Source organism: Symphodus melops, assembly GCF_947650265.1.
Source record: "Symphodus melops genome assembly, chromosome: 9".
In the NCBI taxonomy this organism is placed as follows: domain Eukaryota; kingdom Metazoa; phylum Chordata; class Actinopteri; order Labriformes; family Labridae; genus Symphodus; species Symphodus melops.
Window position 1 is genome coordinate 17,378,035 of NC_136699.1, and position 24,171 is coordinate 17,402,205.

Genomic DNA, 24,171 nt, shown 5'->3' on the forward strand with positions numbered 1-24,171 from the left:
TTAATTTTTACATTGTTTTTTCTTATGTTTCCTTCTCTGCTGACCTGCCGTCTCTCTGCCTTGTAGGAGATGGTAGTGAGGACTTGGGGCGGTGTAAAGCAGGGAGGGGCCCTAGGGAGAGGCTGAGATAAGGATTGAAGGCTAAACCTCTAAAAGCCACATTAGTCCCAAAAGCCTCCACTGCTCCGTTCATTCTGCCATAAAGCTTCTGTCCTTAGGTTTTATTGGCACGCTTTGTGGAGATTTTAAGCCAACTCAGTGCAGCCGAATGTCTGAGCCTCAGGCTCAAAGCCCTCAGTTACGCCTCTTTTATACCTTCTTTTTCTACTGTAGACAGAAATGCCAACTTCTAAGCATTGTGCAGCCTTGACATACACTAATGAATGAAACAGGAAAGCACCAACTACTAATTTTTTTTTTACACCACATCATACATGTTTATTTCAAATACAAACCAAACATATATTCATATACTGTACAGTTTAACTTTCAGTAAATAGACAAGAGTCACAGTATGTCAAAAGGTCGATTAGGAGCTGGCTTTTGAATGTTCATATATTAACAATAAACGATAGCGGAGAACATCTTCGTTTAGGTCATGCACTGGATGTTATTGGCTGGACGCGTGCAAAAAAAAAAAATCGCACCAATAGGAAGAGCAGTCATGTTCGTCATCCTAACATAGTGATTGATCCATTGCAATGGAAAGATGCAGAAATATTCCCACTTAAGACAACAGTGTGCTTAGAGTTCATGGAAAAGGCCAAAATCAAAAAGACACTTTGTACAAATTATAGAGATCTAACCTGACACAGGCAGACAACCAAAAAAAAAAAAAGTTTCTTCAGTAGGGTGCAGCCTTAATGACAAACAAATAGTATTTGTACATTGACACCAGAAAGCTCTAATCCATAATACTTAACCCAGAGATGCAGCCTTCCTTCAGGTGAGATCCTTAATCAACAAAACCTCCTGCACACACTGAACAGAGGCTAGGATGTAACACATCCCTCTAAAGCCTTTGGTTACCGTCACGATGGCACAGCCGTCCAAACCAAGAAGTAACTCAAAATGAACTCAAACTGTAAGCATATCAATCAAACATTTACAGGTTTATCACAGATAGAAGTCAGTCCAGTGGCCACTTCTCTTCGGCAAAGGATAAATGAAGCATAAATGGTATTTCGGTGCAGCTTCCCTCAGTGTTTTAGAGCACTGCAGAAGGTTATTGATCCTCTCTTTGCAGGATAAGGGCTTCACACAGTCCACAGGGTGGAATGGGTAGTGAAATGCAAATGGAGAGAAACCCGTTGAACCCATTTTAACAAGGGTTTGAAACAAATCTTTTATATGATTAAAAAATAACAATAGTCCTCAAATAAAAAAAATAGCTTAAAATCAAACATTTAATTCAACAGTTTAAATATCTCTGTCTCGATTGGATGAGTTCTAGCTTTGACTGAAAGTAGTTTCATGTTTCTCTGCATATCGAAAGTTTGATTTAGCAAATCATACTTCTTTTCATAAGGCGTTTTTTGTAAGTAAAGTAAATCTAAATTTTACTTATTTACATAAAATGAACAACTTCTATCTTTTTAAGTGATTTTTACTAGTCAAAAGTTGTTTCTACCTTTTTGTCTTGGTGTTTTCTTTTATACTTTTTGTACTTATTTCAATCTTTTTTTCCCATGGGTCATATTTGTGTTGTAGTTAGCCTTTTTTTCTGGCACAAATTAGCTTCTGTAGAACTCATCCTAGAGGGAGAAACAGTTTGCATTGCAAATCAGTCACATTCAAATTTCCGATGATTCAATTCTCTCTATCCAGGGCAAACCAGAGGCAGGTCTCTCCTCTTGTTTTTCATCCTCCCTCTCAATCCTCAGGTCCGCCACTTCTTTTTCCAGTGTCCCATTTCTGCTCCCTCCTCCTCCTCCTCCTCCTCCTCCTCCTGCTGCTGCTCCCCGCTCTCTGCCAACACTCAACTGTTGCAGATCTTTCTCCAGCTCTTCGTTGCGGTAGTACATGTCTAAGTAGCTGGCCTGCAGCTCCTTCTGGTAGCGGATGACCTTATCCTTTTCTATCTGCCATGTCTTCCTCTCTTCCTCAAAAGCCATGGCCTGGGCCTCGCTTTGGCGTCGCTCCAGCAGGAGCTCGGCGCGCAGACGCTCCTCGGTAGGGCCCCCGCATCCTCCTGCAACAAAGTTCACATGGCTTTAACTTAAAGTTCAGGAGAGCCGTAGGGAAAATATAATGAAAGACATGCGCTGCTTTTTAAAAGGGCAGCAACTCTGCTTCTGACCTGGTTGGTGAAATAACCTGATTTAGATCCAAGTATATAAATGCCAAAACTCAAAATAGTGCAAACCAGCTCCTGCTGCGTTGATAAGAAGCCTAGATTAGATGCCTTACTTACTGTGATGCCAGACATGTATCTGTGGATGCATAATACTTTTTTATTTTCATTTTCCATGTTTATGAACTGGGTTTATGCCCGGATTTATTAGGTCTTAAAAAGATTTGTGTTTGGCAATGATAAAAAGGCCACAAAGATTGTTTTTTTCTTCAATCTTGTCTTAATGTAGACCTACTTTTTCTTGTGCTGTATCAACATATTTTCAAACCTTATGTTTGCTGGTGAAGGCTTGGTGCTGACACACGTCCGTTGTTTCGCGTTGTTACCCAGTTCAAAGAACTTTAAAGGACATTCAGTGTGCTGATTTTCTGTCTCTTTTTAGTCTTGTTGCGGTCGCGCACCTAAAACTGTGTTTACTGTTGAGTGTGCTCCTTTTTTTGCTGTTTTCAAACCATATCTTTGACCTATGCATGACTAATATAATTTGCGTATTCTTTCAAACATCCAAGCATGTGATTCAAACATTAACAGTGGGGATATGAACACACGGGTAAGCGACGTTAAACTACCTGTCGCCCCTGCTGAATGACTCTCATCAGATCCTTTTTCGTTGTCATGTGCAGTCTGAGAGGGGAGTCTGCGCCGCTGTGTCCCCTGCAGCACCAGCTTCAGTGCATCTATCTGGCCCTCCCGGTTGCGCAGCTCGGTGCGAGTCTCCCTCAGCTGTGTCTTCAGCTGAAAAAGCTCACTCAGTTTCTGGGTCACCTCCGCCTGGGAGTCCCTCAGCTGCTGCTTCAACAGGGAGATCTCCCCTGACTTCTGGCAAACCTGCAAGATAGAATACATGGCGGGGGGAAATAAAGGACTAAGGAGTGGAAAAACATTTTTACAGGCCTTGATTGGATCATTTTTGAAAGGACAAACAAGGAAAGACTTCAGTTATCTCCACTGTCCCCTGTAATTACTACCTTTTAGGCGCTTCCCCAGCCATAAAGTCCCCTAATAATTTCCCCTGACTTTCCAGGGCCTCACCTCCCACTGCGTCTCCTCCAGAGTGGGACTGGTTGGCTTTACCATGGCACCAACCTCTTGGCTCATATCCCTCTTCAGGCTCTCAAGCTCCTCTTGCAGTCTGTTCGTGTCCTGCTGGGCCTTGAACAACTGCAACTGCAGGTTGCGTTGTGAACGCTGTGCATGCTGGGAAACCTGGCGCAGCTTGGCAGCGTATAGGCGTTTTAGCTCCTCTACCTCCTTCTCCCACAGCCGCTGTTTGCCCTCAAATACCTGCATGTGACGAGCAGATGGGGGGGGGGGGGGGTCAGACTTCAAAAGGGAGACAGGTGGATGTCTACGTCGATAATTAACAGACCCATATGTGACTCACCTGAGCGATGGCTCCTTCACTCTCATCCAGGTTTCTTTTCATCTGCTTCAGTTCATGTTCTTTCTCCACCAGGCGCTCTTCAAGATCACGCACCTGAAGGGCCAGCGTAAATTACTTAGCAATCTTCCTATCCTACCCTCTGCCATCCATCCACATCTATCAATTCATCATGTCTCTCATCCATTCAGCTATCCATCATCCACTCGTCCATCCATCCATGTGTTTGTCTGCCCTGCACTCACCACTTCCTCAACAGACATAGAGAGTGTCCATTCGTAAGGAGGTGGAGCCTCCCCTCCATATGGAGCCAGACGACTCAGAGTGGCCATGCTCCGACAGGCCATTTCTCCAATGGCCATGCTCCCTGACCCAACACCTTTCGGGCTTAGACAGGTTCGATCCAGGGAGCCGATGGTGTTGATGTGGCCCATAGATGCACTTATAAAAAAAAAAAAAAGGAAACAACTGAATGTCTTGACTCATCACTTCCCACACAGTTATTATATCGGGGGGAAAAAAGCCAATTAAAACATCACTGAATGTGAAGTAGAGCTGCAGCGGCAGACCTGATGTGGGCCAGGTGTGGGCGGAATGGAGGCCTGTACGGCGGCAGGCTGCTCATGGAGTTATGACCTGAGTCTGACAGGTTATCATCCTCCTGGCTTATCCCACGCACAGAGGACACAGCCTACATGGTCAAAATTATACAGTTATTATTCATTGTTAGAGCAATAGACTGAGAAAAATAATGAATTCTCACAAAGTAAAATAAAAATTCATGAGCAGGGAACTGATTTGCTTCTGTACCGGATGTAACTCAAACTGCTGTTGTGTTTGTTCCCCGGCCTGTGGCTCAGTTTTCAAACTAGTTTCGTTGATGTCAATTCAAAAAAATCTTTTCAAGGTTTTCTTCTACACTATGACTTTTGTTAGGATACCTTGTTAGAACTGGATGTCAGTCCAGCATGACGGGAAGGTGATGACGAGGACGAGGAGGTGGAGACGGCTTTAGTGACATGGGCGTAGCCTCTCTGCAGGCCGTTGGAGAGGCCGTGCTCCACATCCTCTGACTTGGAAGACGGATAGAGGTTTTGCATGGAGCTGAAATTTTTCGGGGTGACAGGCTTGAAGGCAGACGACCTAAACCGAGCCTGCAAAGAAAAAATAACGTTTAAGGAGGAGGGAACACTACAACAAAGAAGCTGAGAAAAAAGGCCTTGTTTTCAGCCAAGGAGGCTGAGCTTTGAAACATAAATCTTACTGTTTCTATGAAATCAATACTGTTTGACTCTGTTGAACAATTCAAGAGAAAAAGGTGAGATTTTATTGCTGCAATAAATTAAGAACACAGCAAATTGCAGAATCTCAATATGTGCTGGAGTGCTGGATAAGAATAAGGTTGATTTATGCGGCTAAGATGTTACACTGTGTGGTTGCTGCATCACACTGCCAGAGATGTATAAATGTGACCCTGAACAATTTAACTGCCTCAGCAGTATAATGGAAAGTCAATCAACTGAATAGGTGTAATAAAAGATTTAAGACATTACAAGAAAGTAAGACATCATTCACCTTTTCATACTTGCCAGAACTTGGCAGTGAATTTTTTGTCAAATCCACTTCAGTGCCGTCTTTGTTGTACACTTTGGCGTATAAGTTCTCGTCCTCCCGACCACTGGTGGAGCTGAGACCAGAGATGATGTCCTTCTTACCGTCGCTGCTTTGGCTTGCTTTCGGTTCTTTCCTGTTGCAAGGACAGTAAGTGAGGTCAAGCCCTGTCTCGTTATAGATTAGACTCTGCGGCATGCCTCTGAGCAGCGGCGCTCACCTAGTGATGTTGAGGTAGTTGAGTAGCTCTCTCTGGGTGAAACCTTTCTTCAGGAGGCCGTTGGTCTGTTTGGGTCTCACCTGGGGCACTGCACGACTGCCTTTAGTTGGAGAAACATCTGGCCGCTCCACCAGGCTACCTACACTTCCCATGCCGCAACGGGAGGAGAGGGACGAGGCTGGGAAGGGGATACGGAAGTTTTTACTGGGGCCACGGGTCAGAGGAAGAGTCTGAACTGAGGTTGCCATTGGTTACAGGGCTCGGTGGGGGCGTGAGGTGCTCTGTGGAAAAGCAGAAAAAGAACAGTGTGATTAAATAATTAGTTGACGACCATGTTTCATTCGGGCAACATTAGATTATAATCATCTGCAAGCAAACTGTCTTTTTAACACATCAAATACAAATAGAAGTGTTATTCCCAATCATTTTGATTAAGATGAATTAATGTCTAAAAGCTGTAGTAAAATAGCTGTCACTATTTCTCAGCTTCCAGACATTCTTCAAATGTCTTGTTTTTTTCCATCACCACACCTACAGATACAGTATATATTGTAGATGGATGGATGGATAAAACACATCTGAAACAATCCATTCTGTGGTTTTTAAGTAGCCATGTTGGCACATGATGAAAAGTCAGGCAATGTTTATGCAAAATGTCCTGTGACGTAGTACTAGAGGAGTTCAGGTAGTAGTCTGGACCAAAGTGTAAGACAAACGTGCGATCATGCTAGAGGGGATAAAAAGTGAAGATTACCGTCTTTCCTACTTTCCTGAAATAAACTCTACTTTGTGCCAGTTTACCACTCTGGGTGGATGCGGAGCTGACGTTTCATCAGCTGTGTTTCTCTGTACAGACAGCTGTCTCAGAGCACAGCTAGAACAACTCTGCTTCCCACAACATTACAGCTATGCAAACGCACACACACACGATGCCCATCAACCAAAACCCTGTTTCACCCAAAACCATCCAAATCCAAAACCAATTCTGAAATGCCTGTTTTTATGAAGCAGATGTTGCAGCATCGTGTCATCATTTCTAAAGGGCAGATAAAAAGACTACAGGGTCACTGAAACATGTACTCAGTGAGGGTTTGTTTTTTTCTCTGAGGATGGACAGCATATGTCCCATCCCAATCCTGTTACATAACTCTTATCCAAACTAGGTTACCACAGCAGGTCCCATTTCCTATACCAGAGGACGAAATCAGACACAAATACTTCAGTAACCATACACATTATGAACAATTTAATCAAGCTCTGTGACAGCTGTTCTGTGTGCAGACTTACTGTCTCCATTGGAAACGTGTGTATCCAAATACACCATATACACAGCGTGCCTTTATAAGTCGAGCGTGGCCTGAATACATTTTTAATTGATTTGGTGGCTGTCTGTGTGAGATTAAGTTTGCAAATTGTCAGAAAAAGCCAACATGTTTAAACTTTGTCTTTGCTGACTAATGAAACAGAACCAGTTTCTAAGTTATTCCAACACATACTTATGAGTTTTATTTCGTCCGTGTTTTTGTTTGAGCCTTTTCCAGTCTTCACAGCCAACCTCCACTCTGAACCTCTGATCAGAATCACAGAGACTATATTTATCCCTGGGGAAGAAGTGTAAAATCTGTAATCATCCCCGTATCCCCTCCCTCCCTTCTTTTCAGACAACCTCATTAAGGATCACTATTGATTTCACCTCTTTGACCCTCTCTCTACCCATGCATGAACACGCCCAGCCGCCATAAAACCTTCTTGAGACCATAAAACACACAAACACGCCGCAACATATCGGACTATAAACAAGACCAGAGGGAGGCGACGTGTCATTTTGTGCTCAAACAGCTTTATGTGGCATCTATGGAACAGGTAGAGAGTAAAGGCTTCATATTAATGCTAAGAGCCAAGCATTTTTCAAAATATGTCTCCACTATAATATTTTTTGCAGGACACTATTAATTTAGGGTTGGGACTTGTGACATTTTTATTTATGCAATTAGGGACATTCGACTTCTTAGACAAAAAAATCCTCAACTGCAAATGTTTCATGTCACAATCCAACCTGAACGATTACAAATGGGCTAAAATGAAAGAAGTCAACGATATTGAGATGTCTCAAAATACACCAAGAAGATGAGCTCTAAACACTGTGAACTTTAAGCATGTTTGAGGTCATTTGGAAAAAATAAAAAGTTATTATTGAAAAAAGTTGGTCATTAAGTGTACCCTAAGTTAAATTGAATCGACCACACAGCTGTCTGGAGGGTAGAAAACCAAGATTTGTACGTTTTAGAGATGTTTTAAGGGATACAAAAGTGCAATAAACTCCAGAGTGGGAGAGAGTCTTTTGGCAGGTACATGACTTCCTGGGAGATCAAACCTGGACTCATCCAATCAAATGACAGGGCCATCCTGCAGCCTCACCATCAGCTCACAGTCAGTGCACATTCATGACATGCACGCTACCTTTCTCTCTCACTGTCACACTGATATTTATACACTATGTATGAGCACACACACACACCCCCGGTGACACTCTGGCATCCCCCTCTGCTTATAATACTTTCCACATTTATGAAGTGTTTTGCGCTGCCGGCCTCGACAGTTATAACAATTATGCAAATGGTTGAAAGAGCTGTGCAAAGGCAGCTCCAGCCCACTCCACTCAGGGCTCTCCGCCAGGCTGAGATCAAAGCAGCCCAAGTTGCTCATGTTTGTATTCATGAAGTCCTATTTCCCCCCACCGATGTAAAACTTTCCACTCAAGAATCCGGCTCTTAATAAGCCTTTATCAAACAGCCAGAACAACGATCATTAATGTAATCAAATAAAATGTTACACTCTGGGGACTTAAACTTCCTCTGACCCTGTCTTACTGTATCCCGGGTATGAGTAAGACATGATGGATACGGGTTCATGCAGGTCATGCTGAGTGTGTATGTGTCGGACCGCGTATGAATAAACCATGAGTGTCAAACATAATGGCCACTGGCCACGGTCTGACACAGTATTTTTAGGTAAGGTATTTTACTCTGTATGTGTCTTGTTTCTATCTGCAAAAGACACAAGAGGCCAATCGATGCTTGACGGGAAGCTAAGGTGGAGGAGAGGGCTGGTGAGTCAAAGCAATTCCTTTCTGGTGGATAGGGAAGTAAAAATCCTGTCAGGGCTGCAGCCACAAATCTTACAGGACTGAAGAAATCTTGCATCCAGTTGTTTTCCATAATTGCCTTCTGGTTTATGGGCCAGAGTAAACCAGGAGACACAGCAAGATTTACAGCCCCGTCTGACTAACCAAGGGGCCTTGAAATGCAACACACCTCCTTAAATCTCTCTCTCTTACACACACACACACACACACATGCATCAAAGCAGCGTTTCCTGCCAGCCTTGAACAGTTAAGTGTCTAATTGAAAAGTGCTCTGTTCTTGATTTATCCTCCTCTCAAAGACGTGACGAGCTCTATCAGAAGCTGCTACCTTTCATCACACATAAAAAGTTAAAGATCAGTGGATCAAAATGCTGGGTAGGTAACAGATGAGCCTCTCTTACCTTCTCCTACTGTCTACCTCTACCTGCAGCTGCAGGGCATGCTTCTGACAGCCTCTCTAGCAAGTGCTTAATTTGCTGTGAATTGAACCTCTAAAGTAAATAAAGTGCATGAATGAAAAACTGCTGGGAAAAAGGGTTTCAGTTAATAAAGTAACATAGTTTTTCTCCAGTCTGGTGGAAGTGTACTGATGATGTCTTCAAAAACATGACGTTTAATATGGTCTTTTTTTGTTCCTTCCATTAGATCTGTTTCAATTACAGTATTTGTGTTTCTAGTATCTTCTTTCCCTGATGCATCCACTCCATCTGTATCATAGATACTCATGTACAACACTTAAGCACAAGACTGTAATTTGCTTGTGATCTAGAGCAGCGCATCCTGTAAGATGTGAACATGCTGCTGAGAGTTCTGTGAGTCTCTAAAGGCTTGCTTTGAAGCTTTGCAGGTCTTGGCTTCAGTTTTCTCAGGATGATGTCCCAACTCAAGCTGAAAACCATAAAACTGCCACTTCAATGCAAACACAAAGAAAACAAAGCATTTCACCTTCAAGTGTAGGATTTCAAGGGCGCTCCTTAAATATTGTAATCAGGTGTCCTGTAGGGAAAACAACGCTTTCAATGAAACGCTTTGAGAGTGCAGGGGGGACAGTTCAAACCCTCAGAGACGCACAGGTCAGCGCTGGGACTGAGACGGAGGAGAGAAGGACGAGGGAGCCAAATTCCAAAGATGCTTTGCAAAACACAAGCTCGGGCTCGTCCGTTTTTTTTTCCTGATGCTTCCACAGACGCTCACTCACACTTGTGTGTGCGCGCGCGGGTCACACAACACAGCCCCCAAAAAAGCCTGTACACGGCTCACAGCTCTGGATCCTCTGCCCTCTTCCCTCAGCACTCTCTCTCTCTCCACGGCTTCATGATCAAAGTTTGTTTACGATTGTGGGGTAACTTTGCAGGTTACATCTAAAACTCCCACGCATCGCTCTGTTACATTATATAAGCTCTATCAAAGCTGCTTGTGCTGGTTTTCACAGCTGTTAGTTGTGTAAAGGACTATAGTGCGATTACTAATTCAGCCACTGGCCTTCTTTCATCTATTCTACAGAGATCTGCAGTATTATTTCAGACTTACAAACCTGCACAGTTATTCCTAAAGCTAATGTGGCTGAAAAGGGACAATTTAAAAACATGAATCTAATCTGAATTCACAGGCTGTATCATGATAATGCTGAGTAATCCTTCGTCTGAATAAACCTTTAGAAATAGAAAAAAAGCGATTGGTTTTACAACTCCACTCCATGAGCAAAGGTCCAGCTCTCAATAGGAAGCTAAAAGTATCATTTCTAGCCTACAGTGCGTGTACGTGATTTTAATCAGTTACAATTATTCCAATAAAATATTATTTGTTAACTAAGAAGTAACGTCCAGGCACAAAAAGAGAACGTGTCCAATGTAATCCTTTGGGGCAACTGAGCCTGTTTTGACTCAGACAACAGCTAATGTTAGCATGTAGCTACTTCTATCCTGGCATTACAGTAAGCTACGAATTTCATGGCCATACTATTGTATTGTGCAACACAATCTAAAATCAATTTTAGCGTTAAAAGCTACATAGCCGATGCTAGGCACTGCCATGGCTGGTGCCAACATTAATGTTGGCCAATGTTCCTCCAGCCCAGATTAACTTTTCAGATCTTTTTTTTTTTTTTTGTGTGGATCAGACAAAAAATGTTCACTGACACAGAATTTCAGATAACCTACAAAGAGCTACTGACATAGCGCTACAACTCATGGTAGTCTTCGAGCCTCCAACCCTGCGCTTAATGTGAGAATCATGGCTACTGTGTGAATATTGTAACTGACTTCACTCAATGTAAAACTAACACCCCAGTTTTAAAATCACATTCTTGACTGACCAGTGCAAACCTTTCGGCGTGAAAAAGCAAAATTCTCATTGATCATCCCTAAACAGTGATGGATGTCCTGTAAGATCTATTTCTGGCACAGAGTGCACACAATCCATTTCATGTAAAACCAAAGCAGCGCTTTTATCTGATACCATGCTGTTTCCACTGTCGACATGTGTCAGCAGTTGCAGGGTGAGCCACGCCAGAGGCCAAATGGGAAGAACCATCGACCATACCAAGCAAAGGAGAGCTTCACTCTCTGATTGACTTTTACACTCTAGCGTGTAATGAGTGAGTCTGACTCTGGCTGTGGGGCTAGACAGCAGAGAATTGCTCAGCGGCAGTCTCTAATTGTTGGCAGGTTATTCATTATAGATGGGAGACAATCAGGCAGACAGACCTCTTTCCTCTCCTCAGAGCCCGAGGCCTATCAGAGGATTCAAAGTGTTCAACAGCAAGGTCACGAAAGGCTCCTTCTTCTGTGCACTCTGAAGGCAGTCTGCGTGTCATGTAGCTTCATAAATCTACAAAATCTAACGAGACACACTCATGACATGGACATTTGGTCAGATGCCTCAGGCTTCAATACCTTAAGGTGATACTTGTCTCCTGTTTTCTGAACGAGAGCAGACAGAATTGTGCATAGAAGCTCGACTTTGATTTCAGGACGCCTGAGAGGAGGAGCGACCTCTTAGTAACTTTGAGACATAATTCACTCACTGTTGGATTTGCTGGAGCTCTAGCTGAAGGCTCAGTGTTAACACTCACACTGTCTCCATTGATGACCAACACTTTAGCCTTTACGGAGGTCAAATGTCATATTTGGTCATGGTGGTGGATACAGGGCGCTATTCAGTTCAGAGGAGAGGCAGACGATTTATTGAGTGAGTGAAATGACACATTTCTGGGAATACTGAAAACACTGCAGTTGCTAAACAGCGACACTATTTATTATCTGAGATTTGACACAGTTTCAACACAACACAGGCAGGTCGGTACATGTTAAAAAGAGCTGTCACGCAGCCTGTGCAGAGCTTGTTTGATTGAAATAAAAGTGCATCTGTTCTATCACAAGTGTGAGACAGACAGGAACAAATGCTGTATGCAGTTGTTTTTTTCTGCTTCTCGGTACCTACACTATTAAACTCCCAGGAAAAATGCTGTTTGTAAGTACACCTGCAAATTACGAGAGGATTAGGTGTTGTGTGATTGCATTGTTCAATATTACAACAATATGAAGTGTGTGAACACACAAAAAAGATCTATTCAAAGATCGTCCTTCATTTCTGTCATGCCTGTCATCATCTTATTTTCTTAATTTCAATAATTTTCCCTTTTGAGATGGATATGGCCTGGCGATCTGCGTTCGAAGCTGAGAAGTTTTTTTTTTTGTGTGATTATTATTAGAAGATATGTTTCACTATTAAGTTCGTCAAAGTTTTAACAATTACTGATCCAGAAAGTAGAGGAGAAAAATCCAAACCACTAAAATATCTACAGGAGTTACACCAGGTTAAATGTTGAAGAATACTTGTCTCACTGCTCTGATCCTGACTGGCTGGCTCTGACTCGACTACAGCAGCCGCTGGCCACACTCCCTCTGAGGTGGGCTTCCTCACTTTGCATCTATTAGCTTTTTTGATGGTGGTCTGCAGTTGGCCTGTACAGCCTCTGCTGACTTAGCAGTATTGTGTTTCTGCTTAGAATTCAGTTACTGGCCCTCACTACAGGGTTATCTGGGGTGACTGGCTGCACTGGTGTTTCATGGAAGCGTATTGATCTGGATCTGGCTCATGTTATGTAAGACAGTTGGGGAAGATGGCATGCTGAGGGAGGGTGCTCAGGAGGTCATCACAACAAAGTATTAATATACGCGTTATTAATGGGAAAACAATCCTAATCCCATTCTCTTGGAGCAGGGCAGAGAAGATTTATTTTGTTGTGTGAAAAGGGATTCATTGCATAATCCCTCACGCTGTTTTAGATGAACGTCTGTGTTGATCCCACTGTGAGGTTAAAGATTCAACCTCTATGGATGGGTGTTTGTGTGTGTGTGTGTGTGTGTGTGTGTGTGTGTGTTTCTTTATTCAATGTGTGATAGAGGGATAGATTGAGCGACCAGCAGGATACCTGTCCTTCACTCATTACACACACATGCACACATGCACACACAGTTAACTAAATGTATTTTGATCACAAGACCAGTATTATAAAGACGAATACTGATCATCAAAACTGTATTTTCCTGCTTGGAATATTATCTATATCACTAGCTGAAAAGTTAGAGGTAAGAGAGATGTTTCAGATGGGACTCAATCTTACAGAAACAACAGTGCTATGATTCATTCCAACATGTTTCCTTCATTTATGTCTTTTACCATGAACTATGTTGAAGACTGGTCAGCCGTGTCTGGGATATCAAACTGAATAAACATATGTTCTGAGTCTTCCCATGAAGTCATAAAGGAAGTCATCAACTGCAAAAAACAAACAAAAAGAAATATTTTTTCAGCTCACTTCATTGGAATTCGTGAGAAAACAAACAACAAAGTGGAACGGTATTTATTTCCCCCCTAATGTTTAATCCAGTTCAGGTTCTCTGTGTGAGCTATAGCAAAGTACAGTATGCAGTGTTTGCAAACTGCTGCTATCAGCAGACGTGTCGTAATTCAGAGCAGAAGTTCAGAGTGAAGCATGAACAGGGAGAGATGTGAGGGGGAAAACGCACATTCCTTACATTGCTCACTGGGTAATTATTAATGTGCTTTCACATAATATATACAGCACTGATATGAGTGATGTGCGGGGTCCCTGCTCCTCTGCTACAAACGCTGAATCTTTGGTGTGGGTTGTTTTTAAGAAATGAAACAACAGTGTCTATTGTTAGAATCTCCAAACATCCCATGAGAAGAGAAGAGAGTGTTTTTGTTAATGTTAGACATTAATGGCTAATAACTTATAATCAGAGCTTGGGAATCATTAGAAGTTAAATTGAGCTGATAAAGACAAAAGCAGAAGAGCTAGTGTCTAATTAAACTGATTATAGTGATGATAGGGTGGTGGGGGGGGGGGGCTGAGCAGAGACTCTCTTTCTTTCCTCTCTGTGGCTTCTTTGTTTCCTGAAGCAGTTCATGTAGGAGTCACCATTTGTGATTACAGCCATACAAAATCGAGCTGTTCCCACATCGACCCACACCTGAACTATTTCCACTTAACTGCTAAGTGAACGTGAAAGCATCTATCCTAACACCCTCATCGTTGGTCCAAAAACACACGCAGGGAAAAGTGTGCACTGCAGCTGGACATTGTTTGAGATTCAAAGAAACAAGCAGATAGGGGTCGATCCAAAAGCATGGCTGCAACAAATTTGAATGCTTTCATATTTATTGCTGAAGTGATGTGCTAAAGGGGAAAAAAAAAAAAAAAGCTTTACAGATCACATCCCAAACATTTGCTTTGATCTCGTCTACACTCCAGCAGCAGAAGAAGAGCAGAGCGGGCTACGTGTCAGGTAGTAAACACTCACGCTGACGCACGCTGACGCACGCTGACAACCTGACTGAGCATCAGCACTTTTTCCTCCGGTGGAGTTTCTGTGTAAATAAAGCGAGTGTTTAGTGTTTGTTAGTGCTGAGAAGCAGAACAGTGGGACTCAATATACTTCATATCAGCTTGTTCAGCCAGCTAACTTTACTGTTAACACTGACCACAGGGCAGGACGGCTCTGACATTTCACCTCAAGTAATACAATTCATTAAAAAAAAAAATCTGTGAGAACAAAGTCATTCCAAAGAAATCTTGTTACCCAGCATGAGTACAATCTCGCCTGTAAGTAGTCCTCAGGGGAAATTCCAGGGACACAAATAGACCATCAGACCAGCAATCATTGGCCAAAACAAAAAGAAGGCATGTAATGGAAAGAGGGTTTATTGAGGAAATCGAGAAGTACAGCTCGGCGGAGCAAATAATCCTATATATAGGTCTTTAGGCACAATGTGGCTCCATTCATGCACATTCAATAACAAGCAGAGAATTAGCATATTTGTTCTGCGCTGGGAGTGAATGTAGAGTCGGAGGATGCTGCCCAGTGTGACGTCACTTACTCAGGAAAGAAGAATTAGTTAAAAAGTTAGCTAATTCCAATGCAGCAGCACTACACACAATCGAACCCTGTGGGTTTATTCTTTAACACTCAGGCTGCCCTCCTCTTCTCTCTGCAGCTTACGCTTGTTTTTGACAATGCAGCCTTAAATCACTGCCAGTTCAGAGCATATTGAGCATGTTGGGATTTGTATAAGCCAAACTGTCCCAGCAGGGAGCTCACTGATGTCCAAGGTACTTATTTGACTGACTTTAAAAGTAAATGTAAAAAAAAAAAAAAAAAAAAAAAGAAGTAAATAATACTCTCAGCCAAACAGAAAAACAGACAATAAATCAATAAAAAACATGTTTTACCTGTCTGTTTGTCCACCTGAAACTTCCCTTCTATACTTCTATACTGATCCCATGCCCTCTCCGTTTCTCTCTCTTATCTGTCTCATACGCGCGCTACTGATTATCATGCCACATGACTTCCTGTTTCTCAGTCTGAGATGGCAGATGGGAGGTGTGGACGAGAGGGAGCTGCGTGGTCCTAACCGCTGACCTGTAGGCAACGACAAGAGGACTTTGCGTGGATCTAAATAGACGACTAAGCTGATCCTAAGCTGCGCGTGAGGATGGCACCAATACAGGCAGCAGCAACACTGGAGATTTACCTGGAAACTGGTAGAAATGACTAATGTCACATCTGCACCAGCTACAAGTCTGTCTAAACTCCCTTTGGTGCATCTTGGTACTTTCCTGCTCACACTAAACCTCCTTTTCCTTTTCCCCGCCTCACCTGCTCATCTCTTTGTGCACTTTGAGTTTCTCAGGAGCCTGTGTTGTCAGACCTGTTCTCCCAGTTCCAGAAACAAAAGCCCCGCATGTAAACTAGCTTTGAGGCATTCAATCCAGACCCTGTGTTGACATATGAGAGCCAACGTCACCGGACAAACACTGACAATGCAATCTGTGTTGTTTGTTCGCGGATAATACAACAATAATGACGAATCAGAGCTTGCTTAAAAGATAGACATCGCGGGACACAGAGAAGAAAGGATAAGGGCTACGAGCACACATGAGGAACAAGTGGAAAATGAAAGCATGTGGGGGTTGCCCAAGCGTGGACCCGTCTGGACAATAGTCTGAGTGTAAGTCTCCCTTCCTGGAGCTGGGTTACTGGACGGGTTCTGCACAGTGTCATATTACATAACTCAAACTTGAGAGTCTTGCATCCAAGGGAGGAGAAAAGAGAGGGCATTGTTCTCTGCTCCTTGACCAGGAGATAGAAACTCCTTTATTCTTTCACCCCCATTAGTGCTGAAGAGCTGAGGGGAGCAAAGGAAATCTGGACCCCTTAAAGCTGGCACCAATAGGTGGGCACACAGGAATCCAAGCTAATAAAGCACCTTGCCAACCAGAGACGCACAATGTAGAGATTGGCAAGCTCGTAAAGGCATTCCTGAGCAAGTATGCGTTTTTTTTGTGACTCCTTTTTGGCCTGCCCGTGCAATTCAGTTCAATTCAACAGTTAGCAAAAAAAATTAAAAGAGAGGATAACCCCAACAAAGTCTGACAACCCAAGCTAACACATGAGCAGGTGCGGCTGCATCCCTGTCATTACCTCTGGGCCCCACAGGCATCTCCAGGCTCAGATTCCTCAGATTCCCAGTTGTAAGTCTCCCAGCTGACAGACACAGCAGCTCAAACATGAAAGCTCCACAGGGGTGGTAAAGTGGGCGCAAGTGTATTGATGTATGGAAAAATGTCAGCAGGAGTCACGAGGACAGGGTAACGAGAGAGTAAGAATTTGAAGATGGAAATACAAAGCAGAAACAACGGAAAGACTTTAGCTCTCCGACCAGTCAACTAGACAGGACGACAACCTAGACTCATTTCCTCTGCCTAAGCTCTCCAGGACAATAAAATCACAGGAAGCAGCTACGGGAGACACACTGGATGTCTGGCTCTTATGAAACAACTTTATCTTGGGGTAGACACTTACCTGAGCTCAATGTCACGACATTTTGCCAGTTCTTCTCCAAACACAGGAATTAAAGTTGATAATATGTTCTAACAGATTCAGAGGCAGAGAGCAAGAATGTCTTTCTTCAAAGAAACAGAAAGGATTTTCATTGTTAAATGTTTTTAGGTTTGGAGAGACAGAAGATTGATGCTACATTCATGTTTGTGCTATAAACTTAAAGCCAATGCCAGACAAAGTTTAGCTTAGCTTAGCCTAGCACAAAGAAAAGAAAGATGGTAAAAGAGTTAATTTTGCTTTATGAAAAAAATAACTGTAGGCTAAGAAAATCCCCTTACCAGCAAATCTAAAGCTCACTATCCTTAAAATTAATCCTAATTTGTTTCATCTTTTTGGTTAAAAAAAAAACCTTTTCTATGTTAAAGTCTTTTATATGTGTTAAGTTAAGCTAACCAACTGTTGATTGTATATTCTTACATTAAAAATGTATTTGAATGCGGTATACAATTCCTAACTCACAGCAAACATTGTCTAAGTCCAAGTTGTCAAATTATGTCTTTAAAAATAAACTAACCAGACAAGTAAAAGATGAGTAAACTTGTTTTCACATATGCACTGCTAAAAATGTATCGAAAATCTCAGGTAGACCGACTCCTGAAATCTTCTAGAATTGCTTGTTCACACATGAACTTCACCGCCATAGACTATCCCTGTTGGATGGGACGAAGGAGTGAAGCAGAGTCTGCTTTTCTATGCTTTAATGAGATTATTATTTTTTTGCTTAATGTCAATGCTACCTGTAGCTCAACACAATTAGAATAGCAACATATGGACAAAGCGATATGGACCAAAAATCTAATCTCTACATATTTTTTAGCTGGATGGTGATAAACAATATATATTTTTCTTTATAAAGAAAAAGAAGTCCCCTCTTATACAAATCTCTAGATATATTTGTTTACTTTTTGGGTCTTCATGGGCTTTGTAGCTCACTCAACTTTCCATGGAAAAGTTACTAGGGCACTGACAGGAAATAGTCAGTCGCATGCAGTGCACTGCTGAAAACTTAAAGAATGTTTTTATGAGTTTTGAGTTTATGTTAAAAGGACCCATATTCTGCTTTTTGTGGATCTTTAGTGTGTTTTCCAGGTGTCTTTGTGCATGTTCAGACACATCTATGTGTAAAAATGTTATGTCTGCAGAAACACGGATTCTCCTTCCTCCTCCTGTTAGCAATAGTCACATGAAACGCTCGGTCCCTAGTCCCCCTCGTTGAAAATGTGTTGAGTTACAATTACGAGAGAGCAGATCGGCCGACCAATCAGATCAGACTTGGCACACGTGGGGACCCTTTTTTTGTTTTCTCTTCATGGGGGATTCTGAGTGTTAGAAACAAAGGCAGACGAGAGGGAGTGGCAGTACATGAAAACAGACACTTTCTTTGAACATTAGTGATTATGAACATATTTTAGTGGACATAAATGAGATATATGAACCCCAAAAAGGGCATAATATGGGACCTTTAAAAGGACTGTTGCTTTTCTACATGAGTGACCTGTTTGGTATATGCATGTGTCATGTTAACTAGATGCAACCTTTACTTTCAAAGTATTGATTAGATGTAAAAGAACACGATGTGACCGCCATATGAAATGCTGTTTAAGAGAACAGAGCTGCTGCCTCGATGACTGCTACTTGTTCACACATAAATAAACAACAATGCCCACTCATAGAGGAGGGCTTCGACTCGTGGCCTTTTGTACCACAACGCTACAATTCTTCAGACTAAATAACAGAGACAAGGGCCAAGTACTCTTCACACACATGATTCTTCACAACACACAGACATATGAACTTACAAGGTTACCATTGCTGCTGATAGCCTATCTATAGAAGGAAGGTGAGTGCAGGCGTTCCTCACGCGGAGATAAGGCCAATCAATACACGAGGAAACGATGTGGCTGAGCTGAAGTAAACACACAAAGGATAATCTCACGAGGGAATTACACCACATTTGTTAACAGGACAATAGTCTCAAGATGAGATGTTGTTCCAGTTCGAAGGAAAAAGCTGCTTTTTCTATCGGCCCTCTCAGTTTGTGACATTCAAAGACAATAGTAACAGCAGGGGTCTGTCCACCCTCCTACACTCACAGACCTTTCCCCTCTGAAGGTCAGGGGGTCCCTACCGTCCCACGAGGTTAAAACTATTGTTCAGCAGTGAGGTGTGGAGTCAGACAATCATACACTCGGAAATAACCCAGAAAACACAAACAGTAGCCTGTGATTAAATATTAAGTATATGGTCAACCTGGCAGAACATGAGATTTTGATTGACAGAAATTAACCATGTGGGCTACCAAGCCATTCCTCATTAGGCCAAATCCACCCATGCATATTCACACCTTAGATATCATCGGTCTGTGATGCTTCAAGCTTTCCTTTAGTTATTTTGTGAGAATATACAAAAGTAGTTCATTTGTCTTGCAGATAATGTACAACATTTGAGCTTCATCTACTTTTTCCCATACAAGGGAAGACTATAATTTTTTTTTTGGAGGGCACTTAAAATCAAGTTGTTATAGCTAACATATAATCCAACAGTAGCTAAATTACAAATGCAGAAAACACAGAGCTACACTGGCGTACATCTAAAGGTCTATTTAAGTGCACTCAATTAAAATAGGTCCATTATTCATTCTCCTTTTAGCTCCGGATTGGTCTCCACCCACTCTGTGTGAGAAAACATTAGCTTGTTGCTAACTGTTGGTTGTGGGGCAGGTACCTGTTTCTGAGAAGAACATTGCCTGCTTGAATCAAAGCTGTAAAGTTGTGGACCCAAAATCAAAAACATGCAATAAAAAATGCTAAAAGTCTTCATGAAGCTGTCTTACAGCTGGTGCTTCTTTGTGGGTATGTCACAATGACTATCCTTTCTAAATAACACAAAGTTAAGATTAACAATTTTAAAAATAAAAATATTCATAATTACCTTGTACAATTTAATGTTTTTAATTTGTCAAGAGGCATGTCCTTAATGGAAACGTACACTCAAAGATAACTCTTCATCCATAAGGAAACACCTGCCACTTTAAGGTAATGATTTACAGAGGTGAGTTCACTGTGTTGACATTTGAAAAATAACTCTGCTTAAGCATGTGAGCTCTGCATTTTGACCCAGCTAAATTTGTGTGTAGTAAATCAATGTTTTACCAAAGGTAAATAAACCTCAGCTGCTGTCAAACTCACAAGACAGAAGACTGGACATAAACGTGTAATTCTGTGTAATGGAGAGTTCGGTTAAATGATTTATCATCTTGTTTAAAACTTTATAAGAAATATTTGTGTGTGTAGCACTTTCCTTTTAGTTATATAAATCAATGTGATGTATCTATGTTAACTTAGCATTAAACTAAACAGCCTTAAATCAGACAGTGGCAGAATTCAGACAGGCAACCCTGCATGTCCAGCTAAATCCCACAGTGATTGTATTAACCAGGCCAGGCTTTAATCGCAGTGACAGACGGCTCAGAGAGCGTATCAGGCCAGCCACAGGCAGAAGGATGACCGCGGAGTGAAAGCTCTAAGTGTAAGACCATGACACTTTCGTATTGGAGCGATCAGGCATGGCCTTGTCTATAACGAGTCTATGTGATGGGTCCAGACAGGACAGAGAGAGAAAGGGTAACAGGATAAGCCCAAGACTGGGAGTGAACAAAAAGGAAATTGTGAAGACAGGGGAAGATCATCTAAGAAGCTAAAGACACTGAGTTATAGAGGGGAAACAGACCCAAAGCAGTGAGCGCAAGAAGGGCTGATTAGTGTTGTTATTAGCTGGTCTGCCTGAGGGGACCAGTACAGCGCCTACACAACTGTGCTCTCCCTACAACACCATCTGGACTGCACCATGCATGACTGACCTGTTTTGCACCTACACGCAACAAGAAGAAAGCAGAACAGCATATTATCTTTTTTGAAGGTCAAGAAACTATGTTGGCTTTTTTTTATGCTTCTGAGAGGTCAAGGTCTTTATTGAACAAAGGTATTTACTGAACTAAACTTTTATATATGTTTTAAATCAGGCCATGAAAAAGAAAGTGGAAATAAGATAGTGCCAAGGCAAGTAAACATATCTGTGCCTGATGGAAATGAGTTTGTTTCCTCTGCTCTTTATGTAAGCAACAGTAAGCAAATGGTCAGCAGACATCTAAGCAGAATTAGTGTTTCATCAGCTGCCAGTGATTTAAGGAGAAGCAGCACACACACACACACACACACACACACACACACACACACACACACACACACACACACACACACACACACACACACACAGAGGAGTGTCATCCCCCTGGGAGCTCAAACAGCTGAACGAAGACATCACATCAGCTGTCTGACTGAAGAGCATTGAGACGGACCCGGCTAATAGGTTGTTGTCAGAAAAATCTCCCACACTGCTTTTAGCTAACAGATGGGCTCGGATACATTTACAAAATTCCTCACCATGCTGTATTAAAATACATCACTCTTTACAATGTGACAAATATCATACATTACCACAGTAAAACATACCAGAGCCCTTTACAAAATTGATCAAATGTGTTTTTTTCCCCCCACTACTAATTGGCACCGAATAATCTGTGAGTGTTTTATGACTAGATTGACCTTTGTCTGACTTCATGAACATGGTATGAAAGTTTAGCTGTAATACCTCCCTCATAGACAAACTGTACACATGCTGAGTAAGAATGCACTGTTTTTTTTATTATTATTGTGACAAGCAATATGCACAGCAATATGTACAACAATGAAACTGTGATTCATTGTGCAGCCCTTAGTTGTGCTAATAAGATCAAAGTTATGGTAGATCATTAAACTTATCGTTTTAAAGATGATCACATTTGGTGTATTTGAATGCAGACATTCAGTGTATGTCACATTGATACCAACATGCTGTCATATAAAGATGGATCCAGCCAGTTTCTTGAAACTGGTCAGTCTGCACTATTTGATTGGTTTTGATAGGTTTTTGTCTTTAATGATAAAGGTGAGCACACTATCCTTCATCCTCTCCTCTCAGTCACCCATGTCACAGTGAAGTGGGCTGGATGGAGTGGAGGAATGCATTTTTGACTTTAACCATAAACAACACTTAAGCTGTCTCTGTGATTGCTGTGCAGTGATCGGTCAAACACATTGACATGACAGCAGTATATCACAACAGTGTATCCCCTCTTTGAATCCTCCAATAATCCATCCCTCAGCTTCAGGAGTGGTTACCATGCAGTCTCCAAAAACAGGTCACACCTCCTTTGTGTCTCTCAGGCTCCTTCCCTTACGTCAGCGCACACACATAACCACAATACGAAGGATTCTTCCTGCAACGCTCCATGAGTCCTCAGGTCAGAGGTCACCTGTGGCCTCTGGTCTCCAGGACAACAGTCTGGAAGTCCCCAAGATTGGGCTGGTGTCTCCCCCCCCTCCACCGACCCACACACATAGAAGTACCTTTTGTCCCTTAAGTCTTGAACACCAAAGAGTGTGAGCATCAACCAAAACATTTACAGCCAAACACTTCTCAACACACTGCAGTGGACGTTAAGGAGACCACCATAGCTGCAGAGTGGCAGGGTATAAATAAAAAGATAGTTCATCCATCAGTTTCCTTTTTTTCTCCCTCTCTCTCTTTCTCTCTCTCTCTCTCTCTCTCTCTCTCACACACACACACACACACACACACACACACACAAACACACACACACTTCAGAATCCCAGAACAGTGAAAACTAATTCTAAGGATTAACCCTGATTTAGGGACAAACACATTGATCCGTCTGAAAGCAACAGTCGGGCATTTGTTTTCAGGCTTCTGTTTGTAAAACAGTCAAGCATCTCAATAAGTGGACGTGTTGAGGTAGGTGATACTGTGCAGAAAGTTTCGAACATGCCATCTCCATAGATCACAAACCCATGCAGTAGTTTTGACACAGATTCCGGCTACATGTGGACTGTAAACGAGAACAGTTCACGAAAAGATTAGAAAAATTGGAGCTCACCATATTCTGCATGCAGGACATCTCTCGGACCAGCTTAGTTCTTTGCTGCAGCTTCGTCTCTCGCTTCTTATGTAACGAAATAAAGTGAGTTTACGTGGCTCCGCAGGATATTTTTCCAGGACTTAAAGCGGAGCAGCAGACAGGGATCAGAGCTGCTGGCGGCGTGCAGAGACAGCGGCGCACTGGGGATGGCCTCCTTTCCCTCTCGGAGGTTTGAACAGCGCAAAGCAGAGTGAGGAGAGGCACGAGAGGCAGAGAGGCACATGTGCCTGTGGCCCGGTGACTACACCGACACACTGCAAGAGGTGAAGAGAAACACCGCCATCTAGCGACCAGGCAAGCTATTACACTGCGAAGAAAATTGCTGAAGCCGAATAGTTCAGATTTAACCCATCTGAGATCCCGCTCACCTGTCATCTTTTTTTGGGGGGTGATTTCATAATTTGTGCATTTGACAATACGAACAACCAGGTTATCATAAAAATGTTTTAATACATTTCCTATATAATTAATTCTTATTCTGTTGACATAGTGCGTAAAATCTTAAAATGGTGATAAAAATGTTTTTTGCTCGTATCTAACAGAGACACACAATAACCAGTAGGGGGCGAAGCTAAATGGTAGTATGTTAGGTAAGGCTGCTGATTGGTCTCTGGATTAATCGAGGCTATTCTTGGTAGCCTATACTTTGTGAAATTAAAGAAAGTAACTGCAAGTGACTCTTACATGTATTTAACCAAAGAGGAACTATTTCAATTTTCCATGTTATTTATGCTTCTTCTCCAACAAGGCTCAAAGGCCGGTAATTAACAAGAAAACATGTCTCTGACAACTTCAGTTTGAGGGCTTCGAAGTATTTAGATTGTCAATACAGCATTTAATTGATACAAAGAAAAGATTATGTTATTAATGGCTAGATTAGCCTCATCTTTGCAGACTGTAATAATACAGGGTTGCACACCATAATGCACAATTCATGAGATAAATAAATTCCAATGAAATGTACCTGCTTTACTGAATACTTCACTTGTAAC

General features: G+C 42.1%; 1 protein-coding gene across 2 annotated transcripts; it reads right to left on the bottom strand.

Moving 5' to 3' along the window:
- Positions 1–410: 410 nt before the first annotated feature.
- Positions 411–23,395, bottom strand: n4bp3 (NEDD4 binding protein 3). 2 transcript variants are annotated; one of them, XM_079352829.1, is made up of 10 exons: positions 23,138–23,395; positions 5,566–5,846; positions 5,310–5,481; positions 4,676–4,888; positions 4,304–4,425; positions 3,980–4,175; positions 3,738–3,830; positions 3,386–3,637; positions 2,923–3,181; positions 411–2,191 (listed from the first exon to the last, which is right to left on the bottom strand). In XM_079352829.1, the coding sequence occupies exons 2-10, from the start codon at positions 5,811–5,813 to the stop codon at positions 1,794–1,796; spliced, it is 1,953 nt and encodes a 650-aa protein (XP_079208955.1). In that variant the 5' UTR covers positions 5,814–5,846; positions 23,138–23,395; the 3' UTR covers positions 411–1,793. The 2 variants fall into 2 exon arrangements, with proteins under 2 accessions (XP_079208955.1, XP_079208956.1); XM_079352830.1 differs by lacking the exon at positions 23,138–23,395 and adding an exon at positions 15,471–15,795.
- Between the last annotated feature and the right edge of the window lie 776 nt (positions 23,396–24,171).